Below are 23,791 nucleotides of genomic sequence, written 5' to 3'. Positions count from 1 at the left end.
TATGAACTTGTCTTTTAAATGCTTTCTTTAATGCTGAGCACAGCTCCCATACTGTCTGCAAATGAACAGCAATGGCAAACCTTGCATGTGTTGCAGCTGTATTATACATACTGAATTGTTCATTTCTCTGGTTAATTTAACCTATTCTAATATTCATGCAGTGAAAGTAATCAAAATGTCACGTCCTGGCCAGTATAAGGGTTAATTGTTATTGTAGTTTGGTCAGGACGTGGCAGAGGGTATTTGTTTTATGTGGTTCAGGGTGGTGTTTTTGTAGTAAGGGCATTTTATTTAGTATTCCGGGTTTTTTTGGGCAGTGTTTGAGATTCATGCATTCTATGTTTAGTCTAGGTAGTCTGTTTCTATGTTGAGTTAATTGGGGTGGACTTCCAATTGAAGGCAGCTGTGTGGTGTTGCCTTTGATTGGAAGTCCTATATTAGTTGGGTGTGTTTGTGGGAGATTGTTCTGTGTTTAGCCTTGTGCCTTGCTAGACTGGTTGTTGATCGGTCGTTGTCTTTTTTTGTTGTTATTTTGGTGTTCATTTTGGAATTTATTAAAAGTCAAGATGAGCATACACATACCTGCGGCATTTTGGTCCTCCTTAACCAACGACAACCGTGACACTAAAAGTCATTATTTTGAGTAATCCAATGGATTACATTACTGATGACAATTTTAAACAGGTAATCTGATCTATAATGTAATACAAACCATCAAAATCACAATTGGAAAAATTTTCATCAGCATAAAACTGAAAGTAAATTTGTGTTTCTCCTAAAGGTAACACATACAATGAGTTTATTTTGATGAGTTCTTGAAAGAAACATGTTCTCGTAAGGATGAGTTGGAGGAGGAAATGAAGAAGGATTCTTACACCCCTAACCACTATTTGAATGCCATTCGTACTCTAGAGAAGGTCAGAAAGGTTGAGTGGTCTAAACCAAAGAAAGCCACAGGAATTGATGACTTATCTAATTCAGTTATGAAATCACCTAAATTGTTGCGAACACTATTTGGACTTTTCCAGGCTTGTTTTGAGAACGGCATTATTCCATCTGTATCGTACAAATCTACAATCAAGCCTATTCCAAAATCTTCAAAAATGACCCTAAAATCCCATTGAACTACAGAGGGATTACTCTCATTAGCACTGTATATAAATTGTATTCCTTCATTCTAAATTAAAGGCTCTCCCACTAACTAGAACTGTCTGGTCAGCTTGCTGATGAATATAATGGCTTTAGTACATGTACACTGAGTATACAAACATTAACTCAATTAACACAACTCAATATTATGAAGGTATTCCTAATGTTTGGTATACTCTGTGTATACAGTATACTGTCTCTAAAGTAATCCGAATGATAGAATGATAGAGAGAAAACCAACTTTTGCCTGTTTTATTGATTTTCAGAAGGCTTTCGATTTGGTTAATAGAAACCTTGCTTTTAGACAAAAATGGGAATTGATGGAAGGTTCTATGATCCAATTAAAGCCCTGTGTAGATGTCCAGTTGCCTGTGTACAGGTAAATGAACAGAGGCCTGGATGGTTTCCCACTCTGTTTTGGCTCAAACAAGGTGAGGTGCTCTCCCCAACGTTATTTGCCCTTTTTGTTAACAACTTGGCCCATGAAATCAAACATGAACATTTAGGAGTTAAACTAAATGACACGACCCGGGATACTACTGTATGCAGATTATATTGTCCTTGCAGAGACTGAGCATGATTTGCAATGTATGTCAATCTCTGGTGTACGAAGTGGAGATAATGATCAACCAAGATAAAACCCATATAATGCACTTCAGAAAAAGTGTACAATAAGAAGTAATCATTACTTTTCTTTTGGAGCAATATGCCTAAAGTACACTTGCTCATATAAATACCTTGGTTTCCTTTTCGATGAATACATGACCTTGGAGAGGTGTATAAAGTCCCTATCTGATTCTGCAGGTAGAGCGTTGGGGTCCATTGGTAGTAAATTGGAAATCTGTAAAGACCTTGGCTATTATACATATTCACAAGTCTATAATTCATGTGTGTGTACTATATTGAACTATGCTGCTGAAATCTGGGGTTGTAAAGAAGCCAAAACAGCAAACTCTATTCAAAACAGAGCCATAAGATGCTTCCTTGGAGTGCATAAGCCTTGCTATTCAAGGAGACATGGGATGGGAGCCCAACGAAATAAGACAGAGGGGTGAAATTATTAGGTTATGGAACCGTTTTATCGATATGCCTGAGGACAGAGTAACAAAAAAGGGTTTTCAACTGGGATAAAACACACAATTACCCTTGGACAAAGGAACTCAATTACATATGTAAGGAAGCTGATCTACAACACATATTTAGAAACAAGTTACGATGCAATGTCACCCTGATCAAACACAAGTTAACCCTTAGCTACAAAGAAAAATGATCAACTGATACAGTTGAAGTCGGAAGTTTACATACACTTAGGTTGGAGTCATTAAAACTCATTTTTCAACCACTACACAAATTAATTGTTCACAAATAATAGTTTTGGCAAGTCGGTTAGGACATCTACTTTGTGCATGACACAAGTAATTTTTCCAACAATTGTTTACAGACAGATTATTTCACTTATAATTCACTGTATCACAATTCTAGTGGGTCAGAAGTTTACATACACTAAGTTGACTCTACCTTTAAACAGCTTGGAAAATTCCAGAAAATTATGTCATGGCTTTAGAAGCTTCTGATAGGCTAATTGACATAAATTGAGTCAATTGGAGGTGTACCTGTGGATATATTTCAAGGCCTACCTTCAAACTCAGTGCCTCTTTGCTTGACATCATGGGAAAATCAAAAGAAATCAGCCAAGACCTCAGATTTTTTTGTTGTAGATCTCCACAAGTCTGGTTCATCCTTGAGAGCAATTTCCAAATGCCTGAAGGTACCACGTTCATCTGTACAAACAATAGTACGCAAGTATAAACACCATGGGGCCACGCAGCCGTCATACCACTCAGGAAGGAGACGTATTCTGTCTCCTAGAGATGAATGTACTTTGGTGGGAAAAGTGCAAATTAATCCCAAAACAACAGCAAAGGACCTTGTGAAGATGCTGGAGGAAACAGGTACAGAAGTATCTATATCCACAATAAAACGAGTCCTATATCGACATAACCTGAAAGGCCGCTCAGCAAGGTAGAAGCCGCTACTCCAAACCGCCATAAAAAAGCCAGACTACGGTTTGCAACTGCGTAGTACTTTTTGGAGAAATCATACTTTTTGGTGAAATGTCCGCTGGTCTGATGAAACAAAAATAGAACTGTTTGGACATAATGACCATCGTTATGTTTGGAGGAAAAAGGGGGAGGCTTGCAAGCCAAAGAACACCATCCCAACTGTGAAGCACGGGGGTGGCAGCATCATGTTGTGGGGTGCTTTGCTGCAGGAGGGACTGGTGCACTTCACAAAATAGAATGCATCATGAGGAAAAATGATGTGGATATATTGAAGCAACATCTCAAGACATCAGTCAGGAAGTTAAAGATTGGTCGGAAATGGGTTTTCCAAATTGGCAATGGCCCCAAGCATACTTCCAAAGTTGTGGCAAAATGGCTTAAGGGCAACAAGGTCAAGGTATTGGAGTGGCCATCACAAAGCCCTGACCTCAATCCTATCGAAAATTTGTGGGCAGAACTGAAAAAGCATGTGCGAGCAAGGAGGCCTACAAACCTGACTCAGTTACACCAGCTCTGGCAGGAGGAATGGGCCAAAATTCATCCAACTTATTGTGGGAAGCTTGTGGAAGGCTACCCAAAACGTTTCACCCAAGTTAAACAATTTAAAGGCAATGCTACCAAATACTAATTGAGTGTATGTCAACTTCTGACCCACTGGGAATGTGATGAAAGAAATAAAAGCTGAAATAAATCATTCTCTCTACTATTATTCAGACATTTCATATTCTTAAAATAAAGTGGTGACCTAACTGACCTAAGACAGAATTTTTACTTGGATTAAATGTCAGGAATAGTGAAAAACTGAGTTTAAATGTATTTGGCTAAGGTGTTTGTAAAGTTCTGACTTCAACTGTAGGTTTGTATGTACAGTACCAGTGAACAGTTTGGACTCACCTACTCATTCAAGGGTTTTTCTTTATTTTTACTATTTTCTACATTGCAGAATAATAGTGAAGATACCAAAACTATGAAATAACACATATGGAATCCTGTAGTAACAAAAAAAAAAGTTAAACAAATCAAAATATATTTTTGATTTTAGATTCTTCAAAGTAGCCACCATTTGCCTTTATGACAGCGTTGCACTCTCTTGGCATTATCTCAACCAGCTTCACCTGGAATGCTTTTCCAACAGTCTTGAAGGGTTCCCACATGAGCACTTATTGGCTGCTTTTCCTTCACTCTGCGGTCCAACTCATCCCAAACCATCTTAATTGGATTGAGGTTGGGTGATTGTGGAGGCCAGTTCATCTGATGCAGAACTCCATCACTCTCCTTCCTTGTCAAATAGCCCTTACACAGCCTGGAAGTGTGCTGGGTCATTATCCTGTTAAAAATCAAATGATAGTCCCATTAAGCCAAACCAGATGGGATGGCGTATCGCTGCAGAATGCTGTGGTAGCCATGCTCATTAAGTGTGCCTTGATTTCTAAATAAATCAATCATCGACAGTGTAACCAGCAAAGCACCCCCATACCGGCACACCTCCTCCTCCATGCTTCATGGTGGGAACCACACACGCGGCGATCATCCGTTCACCTACTCTGCGTCTCACAAAGACACGCCGGTTGGAACCAAAAATCTCAAATTTAGCGCCATGATGTACACCTCTTTGTACACTCATCAGACCAAATGACAGATTTCCAGTGGTCTCATGTCCATTGCTTGTGTTTCTTGGCCCAAGCAAGTCCCTACGTATTATTGGTGTCTATTAGTAGTGGTTTCTTTGCAGCAATTTGACCATGAAGGCCCGATTCACCCAGTCTCCTCTGAACAGTTGATTTTGAGATGTGTCTGTTACTTGAACTCTGAAGCATTTATTTGGGCTGCAATTTCTGAGGCTGGTAACTAAAATTAACTTTTCCGCTGTAACTCTGGGTCTTCCTTTCCTGTTGTGGTCCTCATGAGAGCCAGTTTCATCATAGAGCTTGATGGTTTTTGCGACTACACTTGAAGAAACATTAAAGTTCTTTACATTTTCCAGATTGACTGACCTTCATGTCCTAAAGTAATGATGGACTGTCGTTTCTCTTTGCTCATTTGAGCTGTTCTTGCCATAATACGGACTTGGTCTTTTACCAAATAGGGCTATCTTCTGCATACCTCCCATACCTTGTCACAACACAACTGATTAGCTCAAACGCATTGAGGAAAGAAATTCCACAAATTAACAAAACACACCTGTTAATTGAAATGTATTCCAGGTGACTACATCATGAAGCTGGTTGAGAGAATGCCAAGAGTGTGCACAGCTGTTATCAAGTCAAAGGTTGACTACTTTGAAGAATCTCAAATATAAAATATATTTTTATTTGTTTAACACTTTGTTTGGTAACTACCTGATTCCATATGTGTTATTTCATAGTTTTGATGTCTTCACTATTATTCTACAATGTAGAAAATAGTAAAAATAAAGAAAAACCGTGGAATGAGTAGGTATGTCCAAACTTTTCACTGGTACTGTATGTGCATATATAATTATCATAATTTTATTTGGATACAGCCAATATAAGCCCATGTGGGCTGGGAATCAGGAAGATGCATGACATTAATGTAAAATCAATCAAATAATTAATCATACAATGAAAACAATAACAGACCCTTTAGTGACGCCAAATTTAACACTAGTTAACGGGGAGGAGTCATCATCTAATAACACGAATTGGAGTCTGTTGAATAAGTAAGAGCGCAACCAAGAGAGCGCCCGACCTCGAAGACCTACATTTGTCTCTAGGCGTCTGAGAAAAATATGATGGTCAATAGTATCACATGCTGCACTTAGAGCGAGACGCATGAGTATAGAGATAGATGTTCATTTGTATGTTTTATAAGTGCGGGTTCAGTGCTATGGTGACTGATAGGTTTCATTGACAGAATTGGAGTTTAGAAAATCTGTAAACTGCTGGGCTAGGGTATGGTTATGCTGTGACTGATATCTGGTTGTCTGTCCTTGCAAAGTGACCTGCGAGGAAATGCCTTTGAGTGTGACTGCCGTGCGAAGTGGCTGATGATGTGGCTGAAGAGCACCAATGCCACGGTTTCTGATGTAATTTGTGCCGGACCCAAGGACATGAAGGACAAGCGGCTGAACGACATGGCCAGCCTGCACAATGAATGCATCTCCACTGGTGAGGGAGCTGACTAATTGCCAGTGGTAGAAAAAGTATTAAATTGTCATACTCGAGTAAAAGTAAAGATACCTTAATAGAAAATTGCTTATATTAAGCAAACCAAACGGCACCATTTTAATTTTTTTTTTTATTTACAGATAGGCAGGGGCATATTCCAACACGTGTGCTTAATGAATCCGCCAGATCAGAGGCAGTAGGGATGACCAGAGATGTTCTCTTGATAAGTGTGTGAATTGGACCATTTTCCTGTCCCACTAAGCATTGAAAAGGACCATTTTCCTGTCCCGCTAAGCATTGAAAATGTAACGTGTACTTTTGGGTGTTAGGGAAAATGTATGGAGTAAAAAGTACATCATTTTCATTAGGAATGTAGTGAAGTAAAAGTTCTTAAAAATATAAATGGTAAAGTACAGATACCACAAAAAGTATTTTTACTTAAGTACTTTACACCACTGCTAATTGCCATGGTCTTACTTGAGCCCTCCATCATAAGGCTTACTTAACATAAACTCATTACAATGATAGTATAATTTATAAGAGTTGCCATAAACTATGAGAAGCATATTATGCATAACCATAGTAGCACTTTGGAGGTTATGAGGAAATTCTCAAAACAACTGATGACACCAGTTTACCTGACAAGACTGAATTCAAACATTACAGTTTTGTTTTTATGTGCAATTTACTTTTATTGTTGCCTGAAGACTGAATTTAATATAGCTGCTCTATCGATCGCTACATACAGGACATTGTCTGAATCTGCCACCCTAGAAGTCGTTTGTGTGACTTCAAAATGATGGGCGTTCTACAAAACAAATTCATCAGTGATTGGATCGTCTCTAACAAATCTAACCAATCAGAGTATCAAAGTTGATAATGTCATCATGTAGGACCAACCCATCGGTTTCTGGGAACAGTCAGAATGTGTTTACCTTCCAGAAGTCGTCTGGGATAGAGATAAATCGGGACTTATCATGGGCATGGCGTGGCGTTTGGCCGGAGAGATGTGGATGGGTAGCCAGGCAACTTTTACTGTACTTTTCGCAAGCATTTGGCTATAACAGAATTTGGAACTACTCGGGATACATTCAGTAACATACCAAGAATATTAATGAAAACTTTTGGGATTGATACAACATACGACTTAAAGTTTTGAGTGAGAGGTCTAACTGGTGTCTCCAAATGGCCACAACTTCCAAAGTGTGCACGGTTCCTAATTCCTTTCAATACACTTTAATGATTTACAGAAAGAGCCTATTTGGTGCTTTCTTTAGCTCTCCTGGCTGGGTCTTTTGGAGCAACTGAAGCAACACCACTTGTGGTTTTTGTATAGATTGCACCCCTGCGTCCTCAACATCTCACAATTACTGTTGTTGTCTACACTTAATCTCTCGTGGACAGATCTACATAAACATAACTGGTACCGTAGAATCTGTCGTAAAGGAATGGGATGCATAGGATAACGAGCAGCAGTTGATCCAGTGTTTGGGTTTTTCATCACTGGTTATTTGGACAAATACAATTTTGCAGGTGTTAGCATCTTTCAAATTTCAGAAGGGGAGGGGACATTCAGCCCGTAACTTGCAAAGAGAGAAGGTTTAGCTCCTTGTTCTGCTTCTCATACTACCATCTCTTAACACGTGTGGACCCAGAACTTAATTGAGCAGCTAACCAATTACGTGAAACTTTAGTTCAAGATTAGTTTACACTACACAACATTTTTTTTTTATTACAAATCATACTAATGCTAAGATTGCCCACTCTCCACAGATTTTATCCACCATCAGTCGGTGCCATCAGAGTCTCTGTCTGTGGACACATTCTCTTATAAAAATGACGTCTATGTGGCCATCGCTGCACCCAACACAGAGAGTTGTATGGTTTTACAGTGGGACCACATTGAGATGAACTTCAGGACTTATGACAATATCACAGGTATTTGGTAACATGACATCTTATGTCACTGAGGCTGACATATTCCTCTCTCAAACACACTTGTTGTGGGCAAGCGCACAGTAACATTTCAAATAGACCGGATGAGTGAAATTATTATTTGCAGCACGATTTATGTTTTAACTTATTCTTTCAATGGGAAGGATGTTTAATTTAACCAGAGTGTTAGTATACATGCAGATACCTGCTGACACTGTACACACAAAGCTTTAGCGAGCTCCAGTATCATATTTCCCATTTTTTTAAACATTACAGTGTGTTTACTGATAACGTGTGTTGGCGAGAGGAAAATGCCACCCTGAATGTCAAGTGACAAAATCACTGCTTAAATATTTGTATTTATATGGGGATGAGGTAGTTGGGTGGGCTATTTACAGATGGGCTCTGTACAGGTGCAGTGATCGGTAAGCTGCTCTGACAGCTGATGCTTAAAGTTAGTGAGGGAGATGTAAGTCTCCAGCTTCAGTGATTTTTGCAGTTCGTTCCAGTCATTGGGAGCAGAGAACTGGAAGGAAAGACGGCCAAAGGTGGAGTTGGTTTTGGGGATGACCAGTGAAATATACCTGCTGGAGCGTGTGCTACGGGTGGGTGTTGCTATGGTGACCAGTGAGTTGAGATAAGGCGGGGCTTTACCTAGCAAAGACGTATAGATGACCTGGAGCCAGTGGGTTTGGCGACGAATATGAAGCAAGGGCAAGCCAACGAGAGCATACAGGCAGCAGTGGTGGGTAGTATATGGGGCTTTGGTGACAAAACGGATGGCACTGTGATAGACTACATCCAATTTGCTGAGTAGAGTGTTGGAGGCTATTTTGTAGATGACATCGCCAAAGTCAAGGTTCGGTAGGATAGTCAGTTTTACGAGAGTATGTTTAACAGCATGAGTGAAGGAGGCTTTGTTGCGATTTAATTTTGGATTGGAGATGCTTAATGTGAGTCTGGAAGGAGAGTTTACAGTCTAACCAGACACCTAGGTTTTTGTAGTTGTCCACATATTCTAAGTCAGAACCGTCCAGAGTAGTGATGCTAGTCAGGCGGGTGCGGGCAGCGATCGGTTGAAGCTCGTCTGGAGGTTAGTTTAACACAGTGCCAAAAGAAGAGCCAGAAGTATACAGAATGGCGTTGTCTGCGTAGAGATGGATCAGAGAAGCAGCAAGAGCGACATCATTGATATATACAGAGAACATAAATTGTGCTGCATATTATAGAGTTTTATCAGCAATCATTTTGTGGTTTATATCTAGTGCTGTTTCTCTTCCTTATCCTTAATTAATATATTTCCAGTATTTAAAGCCAAAAAACTATCATTTGAATTTCTAAATGTGTCTATTCTGTGTCTCAAATCTCAGGCCAGTCAATCGTTGGGTGCAAATCGGTCATCATCCAGAACCAGGTCTTTGTCATAGTGGCCCAGCTCTTTGGTGGTTCTCACATATACAAGTTTGATGAAGACCAGAGCAGGTTCAGCAAGTTTCAGGATATTGAGGTATCCAAGATCTCCAAGCCCAACGACATTGAAGCCTTCCAGATTGCTGGCGAGTGGTTCTTTGTGATTGCCGATAGCTCAAAGGCGGGGCTCTCCACTCTCTACAAGTGGAACGACAAGGGCTTCTACTCCTATCAGTCCCTGCATGAGTGGTTCCGTGACACTGACGCTGAGTTTGTGGATCTGGATGGCAAGTCCCACCTCATCTTGGCCAGCCGCTCCCAGGTGCCTGTAATCTACCAGTGGAGCAGGAGTGCCCAGACGTTTTCCCTGCAGGGAGAGATCCCTAACATGGAGGATGTGGTGGCCGTCAAGGCCTTCCGGGTCAAGGAGGACCTCTACCTGGCCATGACGCGCTATATAGGTGACTCTAAGGTACTCCGCTGGAGTGGCAAACAGTTTATGGAGATCCAATCCCTGCCCTCACGAGGCGCTATGATCCTCCAGCCATTCTCCTTCAAAGAGCGCCACTATCTAGCCCTGGGCAGCGACTATACATTCTCACAGATCTACCTGTGGGACGCTGATAAAAAACTCTTTGAGCGCTTCAAAGAGGTGTACATCATGGCGCCACGTTCCTTTACCGTGGTATCCACCGACCGCCGGGACTTCATTTTCTCCTCCAGCTTCAAGGGCAATACGCAGATCTTTGAGCATATCATCATTGACTTGAGCTTATGAGATAGCCAGGGCTTCAGCCCCTGCATCTTATGTCTTCCATTATAAACGTTGACATTTTTGTGGGGGAAAGGAGGGAGAAGGGGCCAAGAGAGGGAGAAGTAACTCAAGCAGCATCATCAAATATTTTTTCCGATTAAGCACCTCTTGTGTTTGTATACCATTTTTAAATCGGTCATGTCCCTACTGTTCTATTGACTTTTATATGCACAGGTAATCTCTGTTAACCCAGAACTAAAATCTCAAGTAATTTGGTCAACTCGGTGATTAAGTTGTGGATCTATACGTGGTAGTTCCGGTTTCCAAAGTCTTGCAAAAGGAAACTCTCAGCCAACTCTTTTCCTTTTCCACAATGTACATTGCCTTATCAGCACAGGTGTTTTAGTGTTTTGTTTGTCCTGCTGCTGCGCCACCTAGCTATGAATAGTGATCACTCCCAACTGCTTTGTAGATACAGGGAAAAGTCGCAGCAGCACAAACCTTTAATAACAATATTATGTGACACACAACCCTTGTGACCCTGAACCCAGAACTCTTAAACAAGCAGTACACATTTATGTTTGTATTTTGTTTATATCGTCCATATAAGCAGTTTCACAAATATTTGGGGATTTACAAAAGTTTTCGTTGCTCAGATTTGTTCTTTATTCCACATAAATGTACAATTACTCAAGTCCCTAAACAAGTCCTTGCTGCAGAGTACAACTAGATATGTGTGTATTGATTGACTAAGGACTATATTCAATCAGATCTGCTTTAGCCAACAACCATATAGCGTATTTTTGGGGCTGTGTCGGAGGTGGAACTGCGTTAGAGCTGTCAAATCCACAAGTAGCACATGGCATTATACCTAAAGCAGACATTGCCATTGGCTGCATGGAGTCATCTTACGAGAAATCCCATGCAGCCTTGTTTACAAGTTCAAACACTGGAATGTGAGATGTAATCTAGAGCTCAATTAGGCTGATAAATCATTAAAACAAAAACATTTCTTCAATTTGAGCATCATTATTTCTACAGTGTATATATAGCCTACGCTTTCTCGTTCTGAACTTCTAACGCAAGTTGGATGGTTGTGGCTTCGTAACAATGATCTGCTCATCTGCTCACCGATTTGACAGCTACAACGCAGTTACACCTCCGACACCCTCAAAACATCAGTAATGCGGGTTTTTTCTGTTGCCGGTTAACTCTTGATCTGATTGAGTCCAGGCCTAAGGCATCATCATAGATATTGACTATGCTAGTTTGATTATTAAAAACATTGACCAAATAAGTGAACATTAATGCTCTACAGATGTATTCTTTTGAACAATAATGATACATATTAACACATACTTTCTGACAGAAAGTATGATCGCATTCTCCCTCCATATTGCACAGCTTGTGCTTTGCTGGTCAGTCTCATGTACTAACTCATTGTTATCAACTCTGTGAAATTGTCTTAAGTGGATCAAGCTCTGCCTCAAAAAAGCAAAGTTACAGTTGGTGATCAGAGTTCAAATGAAAATGTATAATTTGTTTGGCAGAGAACACAGACACAATAATTGTATTGTAGTTTTTTTTACATTCATTTCCCGGCCTCAAATGTAACATTTGCATAGTATATAATTTTACTGGTAGCGTATTTAACCACCATATGCCAATATTTGAGCCATACCTCCAAAAATTCCTCTTCTAAAGAAACACGTGTATGCTGCGGGGAACTGTCCACTGTAAACTCCTGTCTTGAGGACTAGTAAAAATTGCTTTTCATAGAAACAAATATATGAATGTTCTCTGCATGTTGATAAATGAGGCCGACTAAGAGTATGAGTCTACTTTAGACTATAGGCTGCTAGAGGAAATTCTTGCACAGTCTGCAGGCTCCCAATGATCCTTTTTTTCACTCGCAGGCTGAAATATCCAGTATACAACTGCGCATAACCAGCTAGCATTAGTATGGTGGCTAAGTGTGACATGTTTGCCTATGGGAAATTCTAACAGCTGCTTAAGTTGTTAGCTGAGTGTTAAACCAGACTTGTTCCTCTACATTAGCCGCTAATATGCTACATTGTAAGCATGGCCCCAATGAGTTCAGACAAGTTCATGTACTGCATGCAGGCATTATTGATAGGGTTGAGTAATTATTTTAGCAAAACACTGACCCTTCCAGCGTCACAGCTCTGTAAATAACTAGATGTCTGTCTATCAGACAATGGCATGTTTTATGCTTTTTATAGATTTAGTCAACCTATAACCTGCATATAGTCAAAAGACCAGGCCAAATTAATTAGAAGTTCAACAGTCACCGACAGAGATTTAGCATTGTAAAGTATTTTTTGCGTGATTTCCCACAGCAATTGGGAATGCCTAAAGTTTTGATCTGTGATGTTCTTGCATGAACAGATGACTTGTTTAGGTAAATTATAATGATTAAATAGTTAATTAAAAAGTTGTACAGAATAATGCTGCCAATATTTTAACCAAAACTAGAAGGCATGAACACATCACTCCAATGTTATCCTAATTTCACTGGCTGCTTGTAAAGTATCAGTCTAATTTTCAGATTTTACTCTTAACTTTTAAATCATTGCACGGCCTTATCTGACATGCTCGTTCCATATAACCCAGGGAGAAAGCTCCGCTCCCAAGGTGGCCTGTTGACGATACCTAGGTGTAGAACCAAGGCCGGGAGCGGAGCATTCTCTATCAGAGACCCATAGCTATGGAGTGACTTACCCTGTTAGGTAAGAGGGACAGACACTATTGAGGTTTTTAAATGACACTTGAAAACCCACCTTTTTACGTTGCCTTTAAAATATGATTTTGTTGTTATTTTAGCATCCTTTTTTGCTTCATTTTCTTTTCTTAATCATTTATTGCCTTCCGTTTAAAAAAATCTCTTACCTTTTATTGTTTTTACTGTAATATATGTTGTGATTTTAAATGCACTTTAAATAAAGTTTGATTTGATAAACGATGTTACTCTACAATGTATTCAACTTTCTTGACTGACACATGATCACAGAAAATTCAAAGCTGAGCAATGGGGGGTGACATGGGACTGACAGGTATTGGTAAAAAACATACCAAACATCGGTTTATTATTTGCCGTAATATTCATACGCTGACCACCTGGAAATTTCCAGCACATGCTTAATGTCAAGGTAAAGCCCACACAATTGACAGCTCATTATTCTCAGAAGACTAGCTGGTCCGGACAGCTTCTTCCTGTTTCATGATTGGTTAGTATCGAAAGTAGTTTATGCTGGGTACAAAAAATGAACTAATGAAATAAAGGATTCTGAATGCTACAGGGGATACAAATGAAAGTGATATTTGAGAGACCTCAAATATCACTTTTAGTTTGTGAGTGTGTGATATAGGGGTATAGAAAAGTTTATTTTGACATTTATAAAGAAAAACGTATAACCAATAGCAGCTATGGTGACACTGCCATGTTGATCTGAGCTTTGCTGTTGGAAAACCACTACAGTGTCCGACTTCCGACTGTCGCAGATGTACCTCCCCCAATCTCCCTCGTCAACTTTCGTCTACAGTTAGCTTCGTTAACCTTACTACTCAAACACACCCATTGGCTCCCAATCAACAAGGATGCTGCCTTCAAAATGGGCGTATTCCAATCCTAAGGTACCTTAAAGAACCACAACAGTGAAAATGCCCTTTTTCAGCTGAAAGACGATGCCCAGAGCTTACTCGTGATGTTGCACAACAATTTAAGTTAATACGTCTTCGCGCGTTGCGATTGAGCTGAGCCAAACAGCCTTTCGAAGTCCACTTGGGCGCCTAAGCCATGGAGCAAATAAAAATAGAGGGTGCAAACGTGTTTTTACACGTCCACTTTTTTACCAGATACAGTGCCTATCATAAGTATTCATCCCCTTTGATTTCTTCACATTTTGTCAGGATCTTTATAGGACAATGTCAGGACTTTCATTTTACTAGACCTTAGGATGTTGCATGATGGCTGCTTGGGAACGTTCTCTGGGGGACGTTTGGTAGTTCCTTGTATGTTACCAGGATGTTACTGAGGACCATGTTAGGACCATGTCAGGATTATTTTAGGACGTTCTCAAGACTTTCATTTTACTAGTCCTTAGGATGTTATGTGATGGCCTCAAGGGAACGTTCTCTGGAGGACATTTGTCTAGTTCCCTGTAAGTTACCAGGACATCACTGAGGACCATGTCAGGACCTTTTTAGGATGTTCAGGTATTTTATTTTACTAGTTATTAGGACGTTGTGTGATGGTCCCAAGAAAAGTTATTTCTGGGACCTTTATCTTGTTCCCTGTAAGTTACCATGATGTCATTGAGGCCATCTTAGGACGTTTGTAAGATGTTCAAGACATTTGTTTTACCAGTCGTCAGGACGTCACGTGATTGTACCAAACCCTTATAAGAAAGGCCGAGTGGGTAATTTGTTAAATATATACTATATATACATTTTTATTGGCCAAGTTTGTATTTGTTTAGTAATTTTTTGTTGGGGGGTACATTATCCATTTCTATGTATACGTTTATAAAATATGTACCCGTAGGCTGCCACTCAAAAGAAAAACAACAGTAAGAAATACTCAGAGTTTAATTAATAACAAATGTAATTTAAACAGGAAAAGAAAACAACAAAAGAAGTGAGCTTCCATGACTGCGTTACCATGCACGCCTCCAACTCAATCATAAAGTTTGCAGATGACACTACAGTAGTAGGCATGATTACCAACAACAACGAGACAGCCTACAGGGAGGAGGTGAGGGCACTCAGAGTGTGGTGTCAGCAAAACAACCACTCACTCAACGTCAACAAAACAAAGGAGATGATCGTGGACTTCAGGAAACAGCAGAGGGAGCACCCCCCCTATCCACATCGACGGGACAACAGTGAAGAAAGTGGAAAGTTAAGTTCCTCGGCATAAACATCACGGACAAACTGAAATGGCCCACCCACACAGAGTGTGGTGAAGAAGGCACAACAGCGCCTCTTCAACCTCAGGGGGCTGAAGAAATTTGTCTTGGCACCTAAAACCCTCACAAACTTTTACAGATGCACAATTGAGAGCATCCTGTCAGGCTGTATCACCACCTGGTATGGCAACTGCACCGCCAACAATTGCAAGGCTCTTCAGAGGGAGTTGCGGTCTGCATAACGCATCACCGGTGGCAAACTACCTGCTCTCCAGGACACCTACAGCACCCGATGTCACAGGGAGGCCAAAAAGATCAAGGACAACAACCACCCGAGCCACTGCCTGTTTTCCCCACTACCATCCAGAAGGCGAGGTCAGTACAGATGCATCAAAGCTGGGACCGAAAGACTGAAAAACAGCTTCTATCTCAAGGCCATCAGACTGTTAAACTGCCATCACTAACACAGAGAGGCTGCTGCCTACATACAGACTTGAAATCATTGGCCACTTTAATAAATGGATCACTCGTCACTTTAATAATGCCACTTTAATAATGTTTACATAGCTTGCATTACTCATCTCATATCTACACTACAATTGAAAAGTTTGGGGTCACTTAGAAAAGTCCTTGTTTTTGAAAGAAAAGCACATTTTCTGGCCATTAAAATAACATAAAATTGATCAGAAATACAGTGTAGACATTGTTAATGTGGTAAATGACTGTTGTAGCTGATTTTTAATGGAATATCTACATATGCGTACAGAGGCCCATTATCAGCAACCATCACTCCTGTGTTCCATTGGCACGTTATGTTAGCTAATCCAAGTTTATCATTTGAAAAGGCTAATTGATTATTAGAAAACCCTTTTGCAATTATGTTAGCACAGCTGAAAACTGTTGTCCTTATTAAAGAAGCAATAAAACTGGCCTTCTTTAGACTAGCTGAGTATCTGGAGCATCAGCATTTGTGGGTTCGATTACAGGCTAAAAATGGCCAGAAACAAATAACTTTCTTCTGAAACTCGTCAGTCTATTCTTGTTCTGAGAAATGAAGGCTATTCCATGCGAGAAATTGCCAAGAAACTGAAGATCAGTTACCCAACAAAATAACATCAATTTATTTAGACTAATTGTTTTTATGACTACAGACAGTAGGCTAATATTCCTATTTTCTTGCATTAATTCATTTGTCTGCATGTCTATTCAACATTTGGCAAAAAAATTAACCATGCCATGAATTAAGAACGATCAACATATTTTTTTCTTCACAATGCAATGCGGCACATTGACAACTCAAATCGCTTTAAAGAGCCTTCTAATATTAGACAACAAATAAATAAACTAAAACAACTTCAAAAACAGTCCATTCATAACTGGATTTCTTCAAATTGCTGTGCAGGAAAAGGATGTCATCCACCGTGCCTGGTCGCAGGCTCGCTGCTGGCTTCTCTCTGAAACCACACATCCATCTGTAGGTGACGCCTTATCCTTTGGAACCACGCAATTACCAGGTGGACAGTAGGCCTCTTGAAGCAGTAGAGGAAATCAACAAGATCCGCAAGTATTCTTTCACACTAGCTGGCCTTATGTTATCTGCAGTTTCGAGGTGCACTGTCACACTCTGTGGTGGATAACATCCACTCTTCGTTTATGTAATGGGCTGTAAGACACAGGTATCCTATTTTTCGAAAATCGTCAGTCCACATGTCAAGTGTAATTGCGCCATTGCATCAACCCCTACAAATATATTCTAATGTATTATAATGCACATAATAATTCAAATAAAATTTGCTGTAGCTATAGGAGAGAGACTGCATGCTAAAGACAAATAGAAATAATGTGTCTTTAAGACTGCATTATATGACTTATGAATGAGTCACTCAGCCCTATGCTTCTGTTCCTGCTTCTGTTGCCTATTTGAGTGTTTGTTTAATATCCTACTGATTCTGTGGTCACCAAGCCCCATGCAACCGTAAAATGTTGGATAAAGAACTTTCACAAATCCGTCTGTTTTTAAACTTTGCTATGCTGTATTAAAGGCTTTGCGATGTTTTTCATTAGAACAGACTCTATGCTATTACTTCTACTTTAGTGTTATTTACACTGTTCCAAACTGGCAGATAGATTACAATATAATTTAACAGCACTTGCTTGTCATGCAACAATGATTGTCTCTTGCACAATGATTTTACATGAGGCCTAATTCACATGATATGCCTAAAATACTTATATCCCCTAGGCTAATAAATAAATCATATTTTTCCTTTCAATTGTTTAATTGCTCTATATCATGATATTTCAAGTTTTCCCTTTGGAGCACATGCAAAAGCGATTTGGAGTTGTTGAGCGGGAGTGACAAAATGTATTACAATTCCGTGCGCACACTCCAAAAAATGTTTTTGTTTTTTCTACTTAGTCAGAAGAAGCTGTAAATGGACCATGTAACACGCATATAGACGCACATACAATATTTGTTCATCAACATCTTTATGTTTTCGTTAATAAAATAACGATAAAAAAACACTTCCAAATGTAGATGTTTATTTAAACTACTTCCCGCAAGCTCCACGACCACAGGTAAAACCTTGCTTAGATTATCAATAAATAAATGGTGACTTCTGACTTGTTGCATCTTACGGACAATTTGGAGTATTATTGATTACTGTGAAGGTCGGGTTTGGATCAGTTTATGTAGATATTTGTCGTATCCTTCAGTGTTGCACCTGCAGGTCCATTGGATGTTTTGACTATTTATTCCAGATTGATTCCCCGATATATAACAAACACGTAGCCTATGCAATGGGTAAGGTGCAAGCTATATAGACCTTTTTATGTTGAGGGAATCTCGTATTCATAAATTGGCTCCAAAGCTGATCAAAAAAGGCAAGAATGGTCGTAATTTTAATTCGTCAAGCCGATGAAATACTTGATTGCTGGTAAACAATCGGCCTGAAAAAACGAATTCTAGAGGTTAGTGTGCATTTGCATGGCAAAGGGAAATGCATGGCAAAGGGAAATATACGCATTTTGGAATTATTTTCTGTAATAATGCATTCAAAAAAGATTTATTGGGAAAAGAAAGCAAAATGTGAAAAATGCCTCAGAGCAAGATGAGATGCTTTTTAAGAACCAATATAAAGTGCTAGAAAAAGTGTGTCAAGACACTGGAGCACCGGGCCAAATAGTGTCCCCCTCTGCGTCACAATGGGATTCGATGAGTTCTAGCTTCTGTTGCTAGGGGTGTAAGAACATATTGTTAAATATGAATGAATAATTTAAGCTGTTTTTAGATTGACGTTGCTAGCTACTGTATTTATTTTTCTCAGCCTGCCTAGTCAGCTAGCTAGCTAGCCAGACAGTTTTATTTAGCTAACGTTAGCTAGCTACTGTACCTGTTATTGTAGCTTTCTGTTTGTATGTAGCTTGCACTTCAATGGCATCCCTCGATGAGATTTTATTTTATCTTTCCAACCAGGTGAAGTACTCAGAAAAAACACCACTGATCTCGAAAAGAGGCGTAACATTCTGAGAAATTCACAATTCAGGGTAACGTTAAGCAGTTTACTTCTATTAGGTAACTGGACAGATTTAGCTATGTGCAACTATTTTCCATCTAACATAGCTAGTTGCTAGCTATACATATAGTTCAGTGGAGGCTGCTGAGGGGAGTTATATGTCTGTCATATTGAGGTGTCTAGCTATAAGTTAAACCTGATCAATCAAATGGATAGGTGTAAGCAATTATGGTAATTGCAAATTCCCTTAAATAGGTGTCTTCGCTAGAGAGGGAGGGAGTGGGAAGAAAGTGAGAAAGGTGGGAAGACAGACAGACAGAGGGGGCGAGAAAGACAGTGCAAATGTACTAAGGCTTGAGTATTTCAACAACTCTTCTCTTCCAACTTGTTAGGCAATCATATCTACCTACGGGGGAAGGATGGCCAGACACACAGGACGGTGATTTCTACTAAGGAGGAGAGGAGGCCGTGCTGACCGAGATGCATGCTGGCCATTTCGCAGTGAAGCGCATGATTGCCAAAATCAACCTACGCTTCTTCTGACGGGGAATTGTCAAGAAGGTGGACAGCTGGGCAAGTGAAATAACCTTTTGTTTATCAATCACAGGGTTCAATTCTCGGGCCGACTTTCTTCTCTGTATACATCAATGATGTCGCTCTTGCTGTTGGTGATTCTCTGATCCACCTCTACGCAGATGACACCATTCTGTATACTTCTGGCTCTTCTTTGGACACTGTTATCTAACCTCCAGACGAGCTTCAATGCCATACAACTCTCCTTCCGTGGCCTCCAACTGCTCTTAAATGCAAGTAAAACTAAATGCATACTCTTCAACCGATCGCTGCCCGCACCTGCCCGCCCGTCCAGCATCACTACTCTGGACGGTTCTGACTTAGAATATGTGGACAACTACAAATACCTAGGTGTCTGGTTAGACTGTAAACTCTCCTTCCAGACTCACATTAAGCATCTCCAATTCAAAATTAAATCTAAAATTGGCTTCCTATTTTGCAACAAAGCATCCTTCATTCATGCTGCCAAACATACCCTTGTAAAACTGACCATCCTATCCATCCTCGATTTCGGCGATGACATTTACAAGATAGCCTCCAACACTCTATTCAACAAACTGGATGCGGTCTATCACAGTGCCATCCATTTTGTCACCAAAGCCCCATATACTACCCACCACTGCGACCTGTACGCTCTCGTTGGCTGGCCCTTGCTTCATACTCGTCGCCAAACCCACTGGCTACAGGTCATCTACAAGTCTTTGCTAGGTAAAGCCCCGCCTTATCTCAGCTCACTGGTCACCATAGCAGCACCCACCCGTAGCACACTCTCCAGCAGGTATATTTCACTGGTCACCTCCAAAGCCAATTCCTCCGTTGGCCGCCTTTCTTTCCAGTTCTCTGCTGCCAATGACTGGAACGAACTGCAAAAATCACTGAAGCTGGAGACTCATCTCCCTCACTAGCTTTAAGCACCAGCTGTCAGAGCAGCTCACAGATCACTGCACCTGTACATAGCCCATCTGTAAATAGCACAGCATAGCCCAATATCATACTGTATTTATTTATTTATTTATCTTGCTCCTTTGCACCCCAGTATCTCTACTTGCACATTCATCTTTTGCACATCTATCACTCCAGTGTTTAATTGCTATATTGTAATTACTTCGCCACCATGGCCTATTTATTGCCTTACCTCCCTTACCTCATTTGCACACACTGTATATAGACTTTTTCTACTGTATTATTGACTGTATTTTTGTTTATTCCATGTGTAACTCTGTTGTATGTGTCGAACTGCTTTGCTTTATCTTGGCCAGGTCGCAGTTGTAAATGAGAACTTGTTCTCAACTAGCCCACCTTGTTAAATGAAGGTGAATTTAAATAAGTGTATGTATATGTGTGTGTATATATATATATATATATATATATATATATATATGATTTCAATGAATGTCATATCAGAGTGCAAACAATGTTTCAATTTGTCACTTTTTTGCTTAAAGATCAGTACACTGTGTAGCCTGCCAGAAGTTTGAGAGGGCGAAGACTGTGGCGCCGGAGTTGAAGCCCATCAAAGTTGTTTCACCATGGCACATGATCGGTAAGTGTCCCAATTCAAATTTTGCCCTGATAAGTTGGTTTGTAATGTTTGCTTTATTTGACAGGAGAGTTCAATATTATAGAATGTGTATGTGTGTGTCAGTATCCTTGCAAATATGAAAAGCTGCATACTGTATGACACAGATACGGTAAGAATAAAGTAATCTTCTCTCTAAAACTTAAAATGTTATGGGTGGACCTCATCGGACCCTTCACGAAATCCAGGAATGGCAACAGCTGGTGTCTGACGGTGACCGATCACTTTACCAAGTGGGTGGAGGCAATACCCATTAAGATCAGTAAAGGAAGAGTATGTTCTTAACTCGGAATTCCCTTCTGTAACCCATTAAAAAGGGTGGTTGGAACAAATAAATATATTTTCGTTTTGTATGATACCTATCAAGGACGAGACTGGCAAGGCCACCTCCAAGGCGATGGTGGACATCTGCAACACACATGGTTCTCCTGAGGTCATCTTGAGTGACCGAGGTCATGAGCGCTGGAACAAGGTACAGATCTTGTAGGTTATATTCTGTCACCAATGGTGTGTTTTATTTTTTTCCATGGTACATAATCAGATATATTTCAATATCTTACATTGTCAATAGATATCGCTTTCCTACCCCCTCCTGCAGGTTTGGTGAATGGACCATCCAGACCCTCAAGGCTGCCATGGACAAGTCCCTTGATTGGTACCTGGAAGAGTGGGAGAAAAACCTGAAAGTAATTCTCTTTGCACACAACAGCAGCATCCAGGCCTCCACAAACAAAGGTAAACAATTGAGGTAAACAATGCAATTGAATATACAATTATTGCATATGCTGTAGTCTTTCAAATTTGTGATTGACTTAGTGTTGTTTGTCTGTATTTTTGTATAACGTACTTTCAGATAACTGAAACCCCACTTGATGTGATGGAAGTTGTCGAACCAGATCTGAATGCCTTCGAGGTCCAGTTCAGGCATGGACTGAGAAGGATGTGGTTTTTGACCAGGTAAAAATGATTGTAAGAAAATATGTAGATATGAGATATGTAAGTAATGTATTTGTAATATGAAATATAATTACATTTATTCTTGTTATCAATAAAGGTGAGACTGAACATGGACAAGGCGCAGGAAAAACAGAAGGAGAGCTACCGAAGCAGAATCAAGAAGGGGACCAAGTGCTACGACATCCGGGCAATTTACTTGGCTTGGAAGAAGGACGAAAGGAAGGCGAGACCTGGGAAACCTCGCTGTTTTTTCGCTCCTAGCTGGGGTCACCATCTGTTAAAGTAAATATAAAACCTCTTAGATAATTACTATTTGCATTAGCCCACAAAATAACCTGAAGCTAGTTTTAGTTTCCCTAACACTAATATTTTCTGTTTGTCTTCCTAGGGTTACCTCAGCGGAAGTCAACAATCTTCTACAGTTGGAGCAGTTTGACGGTCGACCACTGAAAGCAGTGACGCCCTACACTTCAGTGAAGCCCAATAGACAAAGTATGTTAAGCTTTGGTTAGCATTTGAGAAAGCAAGAAATGGTAGTTATGCTGAGCTTATAAAAATGTACCTGTTCAATTTACCTCTCCAAATGACATTAGGACCATCGACTGTCCGAGCCCCCCCAGGAGGTATCCCATCCACCAGAACCAGTGAGTCCGGATCAGTCTGATTCTCTGTGCGCTGAGTCGGAGGGGGACCAGCTTGAGGTAGGCTATACCTTCTAAAAGTGTTAAAGTACATATCTCCCATTTATAACACTGCACTAATCCATCAAACTTTTTCACAGTAAAGTGTAAACTGTGTTTGCTTGTTTATGTCTCTGTCTCCTACCCTGTTCCCTTTAACTCTGCTCTTGTTCCCCAGGAGCTGGAGGTTCTGCCCAACACCCAGACATGGATCCACCTGATGTCCTCCATTACCAACCACCCTCCAACTTTTCATTAAATATTCTACAGCTACTGATGTTGTCATTATCTGCTAAGAAAGTGAGATAATATATGAGATAAATCAAATCGTATTGGTCACATACACGTGTTTAGCAGATGTTATTGAGGGTGTAGTGAAATGCCTGAGTTTCTAGCTCCGACAGTGCAGTAATATCTAACAAGTAACATCTAACAATTTCACAACATATACACACAAATCTAAGTAAAGGAATGGAATTAAGAATATATAAATGTATGGATGAGCAATGTCAGTGGCATAGACTAAGATTCAGTAGAATGGTATAGAATACAGTATATACATATGAGATGGGTAATGCAAGATATGTAAACATTACATTTTACATTTTACATTTAAGTCATTTAGCAGACGCTCTTATCCAGAGCGACTTACAAAATGGTGCATTCACCTTATGATATCCAGTGGAACAACCACTTTACAATAGTGCATCTAAATCTTTTAAGGGGGGGGGGTTAGAAGGATTACTTTATCCTATCCTAGGTATTCCTTAAAGAGGTGGGGTTTCAGGTGTCTCCGGAAGGTGGTGATTGACTCCGCTGTCCTGGCGTCGTGAGGGAGCTTGTTCCACCATTGGGGTGCCAGAGCAGCGAACAGTTTTGACTGGGCTGAGCGGGAACTGTGCTTCCTCAGAGGTAGCGGGGCCAGCAGGCCAGTGGTGGATGAACGCAGTGCCCTTGTTTGGGTGTAGGGCCTGATCAGAGCCTGAAGGTATGGAGGTGCCGTTCCCTTCACAGCTCCGTAGGCAATCACCATGGTCTTGTAGCGGATGCGAGCTTCAACTGGAAGCCAGTGGAGAGAGCGGAGGAGCGGGGTGACGTGAGAGAACTTGGGAAGGTT

The 23,791-nt window shown here is 40.3% G+C and overlaps 1 protein-coding gene and 1 long non-coding RNA gene across 3 annotated transcripts in view; both read left to right on the top strand.

Annotated features, from left to right (window-relative positions):
- lgi2a (leucine-rich repeat LGI family, member 2a) overlaps window positions 1-13,422 on the top strand; it is a 38,421-nt gene extending 24,999 nt beyond the window's left edge. Inside the window, exons 6-8 of the mRNA XM_014207467.2 lie at window positions 6,171-6,340; window positions 8,114-8,278; window positions 9,646-13,422. Coding sequence (XP_014062942.1) covers window positions 6,171-6,340; window positions 8,114-8,278; window positions 9,646-10,463 — 1,153 coding nt within the window. The 3' untranslated portion in view covers window positions 10,464-13,422. The remainder of the gene's footprint in view (window positions 1-6,170; window positions 6,341-8,113; window positions 8,279-9,645) is intronic.
- Window positions 13,423-20,873: 7,451 nt separating this feature from the next.
- Window positions 20,874-23,058, top strand: LOC106609076 (uncharacterized). Of its 2 annotated transcripts, XR_001329629.2 has the most exons (9): window positions 20,874-21,001; window positions 21,226-21,310; window positions 21,405-21,509; window positions 21,636-21,772; window positions 21,891-21,994; window positions 22,092-22,276; window positions 22,383-22,486; window positions 22,588-22,695; window positions 22,853-23,058. It is a non-coding gene; the product is annotated as an uncharacterized lncRNA (long non-coding RNA). The 2 variants fall into 2 exon arrangements; XR_001329630.2 differs by lacking the exon at window positions 21,226-21,310 and having other exon boundaries at window positions 22,853-23,056.
- Window positions 23,059-23,791: the final 733 nt, after the last annotated feature.

This window comes from Salmo salar, chromosome ssa07 (assembly GCF_905237065.1).
Source record: "Salmo salar chromosome ssa07, Ssal_v3.1, whole genome shotgun sequence".
Lineage (NCBI taxonomy): Eukaryota > Metazoa > Chordata > Actinopteri > Salmoniformes > Salmonidae > Salmo > Salmo salar.
Note: the sequence above shows the minus strand (reverse complement) of the source record. Positions and strands in the feature narration are given on the sequence as shown.